The sequence below is a fragment of the Micromesistius poutassou genome, assembly GCF_964030765.1.
Source record: "Micromesistius poutassou genome assembly, chromosome: 18".
In the NCBI taxonomy this organism is placed as follows: domain Eukaryota; kingdom Metazoa; phylum Chordata; class Actinopteri; order Gadiformes; family Gadidae; genus Micromesistius; species Micromesistius poutassou.
Genome location: NC_140288.1, coordinates 13,593,907 through 13,603,906, shown reverse-complemented (window position 1 = coordinate 13,603,906; position 10,000 = coordinate 13,593,907). Strand labels below are relative to the sequence as shown.

The window sequence follows — 10,000 nt, the reverse complement described above, 5'->3', positions numbered from 1 at the left end:
CTGCGGATCGGGTTCACGCGGTTCGAGATGGACCCGGGCCTGGAGTACCACGAGGAGGTGCTGAACCCGTACTGCGCCGTCCAGATGAAGGAGCCCGTCGACACAGGTCAGTCCTCCTCCACACCGGCCCCTTGTCGGGGGGGGGCCCCCGCGCTCTGGGGTCCGTCCGTCTCTCCGTCTCTCCGTCGTCGGTTGGGTTTGTGCACTTGCTGCAGTTACGTGGAGTCCATGAATCCTCCATCTCACATCAAGGGGAATGTGTGAATTCGGTCTTAAAGTCTAGAAAAGTATTTTGGTTTTGCCATTGGCATCGAAACCAGTGTATTTTTAGGAAGCCTGCAATTGATTTGTAACTATTATTCATTGTTATTCCCTATTGACGTTGCCTTTGTTTATAACGTTCAGCGGCTGATAAATGCTCAGATGGATGAGCCACTGGGATAATTCTCGCGAGAATATCATGGATTGTTGTACTTCGTCAATAATGCCACGATCGATGACTGCTGCTCTCTCTCAGCTCTGGATTCGTTGAGTGCGTTCGAAAGTATTGGTGATGACTCAACTAAAAAAAAACATGTTTCCGTTCAAACTCTGAGTCAGTTCTGAGCTGACAAATGATGTTGTTTTTGCTTGTTGTGTGTCTGTTTTGTACTAGTGACTGTGTTCCCCTTCCAATGTCACCAAACATGGTGCATTTAAAGAGCGCTTATCCGTCTTAACAACATTCAGGACACCATATTTTCAACAATTCTCTAATCAATTCACCATATCCGTGCACACACAAACAAAGACTTAGGATTATAAAGGATACTGCACACTGCGCTCTGATATTGATATGTAGCATAACAATAGTGCCCCCGTGCTAGCATTGTGTCATTGAGAGGAAGGGGCATAGATTTCTTCTGTGCGTACAGACTTCTACCTTTAAAGTAACACAGGGCCAGACAGCACCTTGGTGTGTGTGTGTGTGTGTGTGTGTGTGTGTGTGTGTGTGTGTGTGTACATGTGTATGCACATGCAAGTGTGTGTGTTTTTTAGAGGGCTTATTTTGGAGAGTGTGTGTGTGTTTCCATGGGCGACGGTATGTAAGTTCATGTGAGGTAGTGTGTAATTAGATTCGGTGTAAGTGCATTTCTCCGTACATGTGCATGCACATGACTGCATGCCCACATATGCGTGGGTGCAAGTGCTGCATGTGTACATACCAACCCTTATATCTAACATCTCACTGAACGTGCTCTGTCACTCAAGCTTCAATTCATCAAAGCTCAGATCATTTCAATTGAACAAAATGGGAACTGTGACTACGATTGAGCTGATGATGTTTAACATGTTTTTATATATATATATATATATATATATATTATGGAAATCAGCAAGTCAGAGAAGTCTTTTATTTGTCATATGCACAGTACAACACACATTCGGAACCATGAAATTCCCTTTGCCATGGCAAGCAACGAATACGTAGAAAGCATTAGCAGGACGAATTCAAATTATTCATAAGATTGCAAAAATGCATGGGCAAAAATAATTCCCGGGGAATGTTACAATGGGGAATATTATAAAAATGGGTAATATGGGCTGCTTATAAAAAAAAATTCAGACCGACAAATTCATATCTCATCATTTGGTCCAGAATGTCTTTAATGAGGGCTTAATGAAGCCACCAAGTCATTTAGCTCATTAGGATTCTGAGAGAGTTTCTACCCTCCGCTCTGGCTCCCTGCACTCGAATCCAAACCACAGTGACAGGTAGTGGGTGGAGAACGTCACCTCAGCACCCAACGCACAACAACACAGGAACTGAACCGCCAAGCCGAAAGTCGTGCACACGTCAGTCCCCTCGCTGTCTCTTGTGTTTAACCCCTTGATGGCCACATGCTCACACCACCCAAAATCAAAGTCAAATCTTCATCAACTGAAGTGAGTGTCGTGGCGAGGGTGTTTGGAACGGGACAATGTTCGATTCCCCTGTCCCCCCTCCCCTCATGTCCACAGCCTAACTGTAGCCCTAATCCTGCTTAAGCCCTTAACAACCTGTATTTGAATCCACTCAGTAAATAGTATAAAGCATGAGCTCATGCCTCCAGTGATTCTCAAAGTGGGTCGGGACCCACAAGTGGATTTCAGGGGGGTCGCAAGATGATTTTCAAAATTGTCCATAAAGTATTCGGTCGCAAGTCTCGAACCAAATCAGGGGCAAGAACACGTAGAACCAATAATGCTCTATGTGACAAATCCGTTTTTTCATTTTGTTTGTTGTTCTGCTTTCCGCACCATTAAGCGCATGTCAAAACAAGAGCTGGGCTGGGAGCTCTGCACGCCAGAGACGAGCGCGTCACGTGCACTAATAGTGCACGGCTAAATAAAGAGCTTAATGGATAAAACTGTAATAACGCCAGGGTGGCGATTCAGTTATGGTTATGTTATGTAATATCTACTCAAGCAGCTGTTTCTGTGAATAAAATGGATTTCTAAAAGCTTTTTTTTTTTTAATCAGATGGCCATGTGCGCGGTTATTGAAAATCCTGCTGCTAATCCCACACATGATCGAGTGGCGTCCTACCATGCACGACACGACATGCGTATGTTGGTGTAGGCGTGCAGATCACAGCGTTGACTGAAAGGCTCCCATGTTGGGATCAGAAGCCTGCTGAGTGTGTCATTAAAGCGCGTTGCTATTTTGAGCCCCTCTAAGATACGTTAATGGAGTGCTTTTCACCGTACACTAATTGAACTGAACAATAACATGCGTCTGCGAAAAAAGTAAGAGCTTTTATTGACACATAACTTTTACAAAGTTGGGTTGCCATCAGCTCTTTTTGCCAGATATATACACCTTCCAGAAATCGTAATGTGGCAATATGTGTGTGTGTGTGTGTGTGTGTGTGTGTGTGTGTGTGTGTCTCTCTCTTATCTCTCTCTCTCTCTCTCACTCTCTCTCTCTCTCTCTCTCTCTCTCTATATATATATATATATATATATATATAATCTCTACCCTCTATCTCTCTCTACCCCCTCTCTCCCTCTTGCTCTCTCTCCATCTCTACCCCCTCTCTCAATCTTGCTCACTCTCTCCATCTCCACCCACTCTCTCTCTCTCTCTCTCTCTCCCCCCCCCCACCCACCCACCCCTACCCCCTACAGAGAAGGGCCCGGCGTACAAGCAGAGGAAGCCCACCATGTACCCCCCGTGGAGCACCACGTTCGACGCTCACGTGCACCCGGGCCGCGTCATGCACGTGATGGTGAAGGACCGCACGGCCGAGCTGCGGTCCGAGGCTACGCTGGCCCTGGACGCCCTGGCCACCCGCTGCATCAAGGAGAGCGGCAAGCTGGAGTTCTGGGTGGGTGACCACCCCCCCCCCACCCCACCCCATCCCCCCCCCCCTCACCCCCCCACATCCCCCGCGGTGCTGGGGATCGTTAATGTGATTTATGTAGCACTTTTAGAAAACGGTGTTGTAAAGTGCTTCACACAGTCAGGTTAACATAGTTAAGAGGATTGGGAATGATGACTGTGTGTGTGTGTGTGTGTGTGTGTGTGTGTGTGTGTGTGTGTGTGTGTGTGTGTGTGTGTGTGTGTGTGTGTGTGTGTGTGTGTGCGCGCGTGCGTGCGTGCGTGCGTGCGTGCGTGCGTGAGTGAGTGAGTGAGTGTGTGAGTGTGTGTGAGCGTGTGTGCGTGCGTGCGTGTATGCGTGCGAGCATGCGTGCGTGCGTGCGTGAGTGAGTGAGTGTGTGTGAGCGTGTGCGTGCGTGTGTGTGTGTCTGTGCATGTGTGTGTATGTGTGTTACTTGTAACAACCTCGCTCATGGTACGGTGTAGCAACGGCAACCAAACAGGAATCCCACACAAATGTCCAAACATACAACAGTAATATCCACAGCCTCCATGTCGTGTCATTGGGCATTGTGCAGGTTAATGACTCAGCAGTGTCGCAACAACTATCTCCATGCAAAAATGGGGAGTGTGCGGGTATCCTACGCAGGTTAAAAAACAATTAAACTTCTTCATAAGCGAGCTAACGAGGCAAACGGCACAGTAGCCGGCTGCTCGCTGGGCTTGCTCAGAGTGGATGTGAGCCGCTCTGGTCATTAGCGATGGTTAGAGCGGGAGGCTGAGCTGGTACCTGCAGGATGAATGCCCAGTCATATGTGTGTGTGTGTGTGTGTGTGGGGGGGGGGGGGGGGGCAAGGCTGTTTACCTGCATTTGTGATGTGGATAAGCATGTGGATAAATTAATATCATATAATCTCACTGACTCGTTTTACTTTGTCATTCTCTCTCTCTCTCTCTCTCTCTCTCTCTCCCTCTCTCTCTCTCTCTCTCTCTCTCTCTCTCTCCCTCCCCTATCTTTGTCCTATCTGTGTGTACCTCTCTGCCCCTGTAGCTGGATCTGGCTCCTCAGGGCCGTGTGCTGATAGAAGCCAGGTACTACATAGAGAAGAGTGGTGAGTGGTGCTGAAACAATGTCAGCAATTAAACAAATGAAACCTCTTTGCTGATGACCTCAGCATGTTTACTGTCTGTACAGATGGGAGCTACATTTGCCTCTCAAGGGCAAATTCTGCTCAAAATCTCTATCTCGCCTTTGTTTAATTTGTGAGCTAATCAACAATAACAGTGTGTGTGTGTGTGCGCGTGTGTGTGTGTGTACGCACATACGCGGGCATTCAACAAACGTGTGTGTGAGCATGCATGTGCTTAACAACATTGTGTGTGTGTGTGTGTGTGTGTGTGTGTGTGTGTGTGTGTGTGTGTGTGTGTGTGTGTGTGTGTCCATCGGTTGCTCCTCTGCCAACTCCTGCCTGAGAACTCATTAAAATAAAAGCCTTCTGGCTTCTCTGAACACTCACCTCTGCAGCCGTTGTGGACTGATCCGTGCTCAGAAACAGAAAATGAATCGGGATTTGCCCGGATGGATTAGCCATGGTGACTCACACACGTCGAGAAAAAAGTGGTGCTGCACAGTTCTTCCAACAATAGTAGTTCAAGTTGTGCTTCAAATTAATTAGAAAGACGTTGGCGACGACAGTGACTCTAAGAGGACATCTTCACAGAGGCTTCAGCGATTCCTCCGATATATTTTGGTAGTGTAGTATTGACCGCGCATGGTGTATTTTGAGTAGTGCGTCGTTATACCAGCACTAAAATAGGTTATATTTTGTTATTGCTTTTGTTTAAATGTATGTTTTTACTTATTTCATTATCAACGCAGCCATGACGTTTTTTTCAAAATGGTTTCCAATTAAGAGGGATTTTTATTTGTCGAGAAAAGTCGAAATTGACATTGAAAAAGATGGACCTAGATTTAAAAAGATATCAAAAGAGTTGAACAATTAGGTTAACAATTAAGAACAAATCTAATGTTCACTCTTCGGATCTATGCATATCTCCGACCACTGCTGTTCAAGGCCACCATACCACACTGTCACGACAGTGACGACTCGCTAATGACTGTCTTTACCGAAACCCAAACGGCCTTTCAGATGGCCTGAGTAAGGACAGCGAGGGGGCCGGCGAGAAGGAGCGACAGAGCCTGTTCACGCTGCACCAGCGGCGCGGGGCCATCAAGCAGGCCAAGATCCACCTGGTCAAGAGCCACGAGTTCAGCGCCACCTTCTTCCCCCAGCCCACCTTCTGCTCCGTCTGCAAGGAGTTTGTCTGGTACGGCCCTCAACCAACCTCCACCCCTCTGGGAGGGTGTAGCGTTAATGAAGGAGATGGTGTCCTGTTTTCATTTTATTATTGAATAGAATGAATGAACAACGTTTTTTAAAATAGTTTTATGGTTATTTATTGATTGATTGATTTGTTTTATTTTGAAAGTTATTTTATACGGTTGTTTTATTGATTTATAATAATAAAATGTATATGTATATATGTGGAAAGACGTTTTGTAAAAGCTTTGTAAAACAGTTAAGTTGTCAGTAATCCACTTTCTACAAAGAAGATTTGTTTACATTTTAAGTGAGCAATTTATTATTTCAATTGAAACGCTGATTTACTTTTAATTGTCAATCAATGTAATGTTTCCCATTTGAAACATACTTTTCTTCCCTCCATGGCAGGGGTCTTAACAAGCAGGGGTACCAGTGCAGACGTAAGTGGCCGTCTCTATCTATTTATTTTCATTTCACGGTTGACTGTGTCCTCCATCTCCTCTGCTTCCTCGTCTTCTTTTTCCTCCTCATCCTTTGCGTCCTTCTCCTCCTCCTCTTAATTTTGCTTCTCTTCCTCCTTCCTCCTCCTCCACCTCCTCTTCTTCCTCCATCTCCTCCATCACCTCCTCTGCTTCCTCCTTCTCCTCCTCCTCTTCTTCCTCCATCTCCTCCTCCACCTCCTCTTCTTCCTCCATCTCCTCCACCTCCCCCTCCTCCTCTTCTTCCTCCTCCTCCTCTTCTTCCTCCATCTCCTCCACCTCCCCCTCCTCTTCTTCCTCCTCCTCCTCTTCTTTCTCCTCCCTCTCCTCCTCTTCTTCCTCCTCCTCCTCTTCTTCTTCCTCCTCCTCTTCCCTCTCCTCCTCTTTCCCCTCCTTCTCTTCTTTCTCCTCCCTCTCCTCCTCTTCTTCCTCCTCCTCCTCCTCTTCTTCCTCCTCCTCTTCCCTCTCCTCCTTCTCTTTCTCCTCCCCCTCCTTCTCTCCTTCCTCCTCATCCTGCTCCTTGCCTTCCTCCTCCTCTTCCTCCTCCTCCCTCTCCTCCCACTAGGACCACCAGTCTTAAATGGTGCTCTGATCTCTTGCAGAATGCAACGCCGCCATCCACAAGAAGTGCATCGACAAGGTCATCGCCAACTGCACTGGTTCAGCCATCAACAGCAAAGAGACCTTGGTATTAACCCGACAGCTGTAGTGAACTGTAATGAGGCCTGCCAAAGAAATTTGCAAAAAGCACTGATATTATTCAGAGAAATTGCTACATCCTGCTATTTAATCATGCAATTAGGAGGCTCCCATAATAGCCTGCGGTGTGTGTGTGTGTGTGTGTGTTTGTGTGTTTGTTTATTTGTCAAAGACACCACTATAATTATTTTCTAATTATTTTTGGAAGACTGATCATATAGAGAGCAACACACACACACACACACATACACACACACACCACACACCACACACACAAAGGAGCAAAACACACAAACACACACACGCATTCAAATAGGGAAAAAATACAGACATAAACATGTTCGAAAAAAACGAAAAAGAATACACACACACACACACACACACACAAACACAGAGGTTGGTCGAACCGTGTAACTCTCATCCCCACGTGTCTCGTGTCACCTGCGTGTCCAGATCCACAAGGAGCGCTTCAAGATCGACATGCCGCACCGCTTCAAGGTGTACAACTACAAGAGCCCCACCTTCTGCCAGCACTGTGGCACCCTGCTCTGGGGGCTGGCCAAGCAGGGGCTCAAATGTGAGGGTGAGCCAGGAAGCCTCTCCTAATACACACCGGCCCCATGTACTGTATGTTCCCCCGATACACTCCACACACACACACACACACACTTTAATCCGTATTTGAATATTTAGATGTCATACGTTCATATGTTTTGCATTAATTCATAACATTCATTGTTGAGAATGTGATGTACGGCGACTGGGTTGATAAGAAAACACTTTGTGTGAGTGCTAGTAGCTAGCAGTAAAGAAAGGTGCAGTATTAAAAACAAAAGATATATTCAGGGCGTGTTCACTGGTTAAGTGGCATGTTGGGTTTGGATGAGACTACACAGTGTGTAGGCTTTAGGGTCCCAGCTGAATGTGGTTCAAGAATTTTACACGAGTGTCTCCAAAGATTGCGTTGCGCAGAGCTCACTTTGAAACACAGTTAAAACCTTGTTCATGGATTGAACCACTATTCATAATTACAGAACACGGTGAATACTTCACTGTAAATTAAAATGTAAATGTTAATATAAATGTGAATAATTGAATGTGAATAATAACATAACATCTAGTAAAACATAAACCAGTGACCAAGCGTTGTGATTGCTGTTTTAACGTGGCGTGAGCAACGCTAACACCCTGTTTCCTCCAGAGTGCTGTATGAACGTCCATCACAAATGCCAGAAGAAGGTGGCCAACCTCTGTGGAGTCAACCAGAAGCTGATGGCTGAGGCTCTGGCCGGCATAGAGACTAAGCAGCTGCAGGTTGGGAGCCGTCCCCCTTTCTCCTCTTTTCCTTTTGTTTGTTGACAAGTAGGAATTGTACTTTTACTAAAACAACTTGTTACTCTGAGGAGTGGTCGAGAGTGGTGGTTTCGATTATTGTGTAACTCCCACGCTCCCAACAGGCCAAAACCAGCAGTGACAGCGACCTGATTGGTCGAGAGGGGCCAGTGACCGTGGACCAGCCGGGCGTGGTCAGGGCGCCGTCCGGGTTGATCATGGGCTTACCGGCCACCGCAACCCCCGCATGCAAAGGTGAGGACCGGACGACATGAAGACATACCGACCAATGACCGACAGCATCCGATCTAACCTGTAGGGAACACATTAGCATGGAGCGTTTGTTACAAACTGCTTTTTACTGTTTGGAACGGCAATTCCCACACTTGTAGCTGATCTGTGACAGTTGGCGAAGAAAGGCTTTATCTTTATCTTATCCTACCTTTATCTTGCCTTACATTAGCTTAGCTTATTTGATTTCCAAGCTTAGCTCAGCTTAATTCATTTAGCTTAGCTTATCCTAGCTATAAACAGCACACATTAATCCATAGACAAAACATATCCGGATATCCCTCATCATTCGGGGGTTTCTTCCTCTTCCTCCGTGTGTGTGTGCGGTCCCTCCAGACCTCCGGGGTGTGTCGTGGTACGTCTCCGTGGAGGAGGAGGAGGAGGAGGAGGAGGAGGAGGCGGAGAAGAAGAAGGACGGCGGGCAGGAGCCCCCGTCCAGCGACCCCGGGCAGGGGCCCCGCCCGGAGGACGAGGAGCCCCTCTACGCCGTGCCCCGGAAGGAGCACCACCACAAGTTCACCCTGGACAACTTCGTCCTGCACAAGATGCTGGGCAAGGGCAGCTTCGGCAAGGTAGCGCAGAGGGCCTCCCCTCCCCTGGGGCTGCTCAGTGACAGGGTGTGGTCGTCCACAATCAATGCAAACCGCCAGAGGAGGGAAATTCTCGCTGTGCCATTTTGAGACGATTCTACGGCACTGTCATGTCGTACTGTCAAATCCTAGACCGAGGTAAATAGATCTGTAGCAAAGGTCCATGCTACCACACCACCTAGGTGGCAGCCAGACTCCACCTAGGTGACGTCTTTTGGACTCCTCCAGACACACGGTTGTGGTGTTAGAAATCGGGTTTATTGCAAAGGTGTGATAATGAACATGGCTCCACTGCCATGTAGGAGATCTCGACAAGTGTGTGTGTGGTGATGGCTGATTTAACCTGTGCACACTGATCAATGTACAACAGGTGTGCAGCCTCCCCCAGCCCCAGAGTCCAATCCCCCAGCCCTCATCCGCACACAAACTCCCACAATACCATAAACTAGGCCAATGACAACTTTTCATGCCACATCTTGCATTATGGGGCTGTGGCCGTTTCAAACACAACAATTTTACCCAATAATGACCAATCATTTCACAATTGATTACTCAAAGTCAACGATGACCAAAAATGAATTTCTGCAAACACAGTAAGTGCCATTCCAGTGCTTCCAATGTGGCTTTGCGTTGTACGTGCCCAGAAATAGATCAAATGATTCAGATCAAAAGAATAACGGTACAGAACAACAACCAAAAAAACACAGCAACGCAGACAGTTACCAGAAATAAAACAAAGGGACACACAAACTACAGGTTGGACAGTACATGCACATAGGGATGAAGGCTCTTCTTTAAATGTATGTGTGTGTGCAGGTATGTGGACCTACGATTTAAAAATAAACTTATTTCATGTATTTCAAAGAAGGCAGATTTCAAGGTGGATGCCAAGAGAAATAAAGAGAGAGGGAATTCAAATAGTTTGGTGTTTAATCGGTTTGT

The 10,000-nt window shown here is 46.8% G+C and overlaps 1 protein-coding gene across 3 annotated transcripts in view; it reads left to right on the top strand.

Annotated features, from left to right (window-relative positions):
- Positions 1 to 10,000, top strand: part of prkcq (protein kinase C, theta) — a 21,259-nt gene that overhangs the window by 4,634 nt on the left and 6,625 nt on the right. For all 3 annotated transcript variants that reach the window (XM_084483199.1, XM_084483200.1, XM_084483198.1), the window contains 10 exons: positions 1 to 106; positions 3,151 to 3,350; positions 4,395 to 4,455; positions 5,494 to 5,671; positions 6,076 to 6,107; positions 6,749 to 6,834; positions 7,299 to 7,428; positions 8,047 to 8,159; positions 8,303 to 8,432; positions 8,805 to 9,040. The exon at positions 1 to 106 is cut by the window's left edge. In XM_084483199.1, the coding sequence (XP_084339325.1) occupies positions 1 to 106; positions 3,151 to 3,350; positions 4,395 to 4,455; positions 5,494 to 5,671; positions 6,076 to 6,107; positions 6,749 to 6,834; positions 7,299 to 7,428; positions 8,047 to 8,159; positions 8,303 to 8,432; positions 8,805 to 9,040 (1,272 nt within the window). The remainder of the gene's footprint in view (positions 107 to 3,150; positions 3,351 to 4,394; positions 4,456 to 5,493; positions 5,672 to 6,075; positions 6,108 to 6,748; positions 6,835 to 7,298; positions 7,429 to 8,046; positions 8,160 to 8,302; positions 8,433 to 8,804; positions 9,041 to 10,000) is intronic.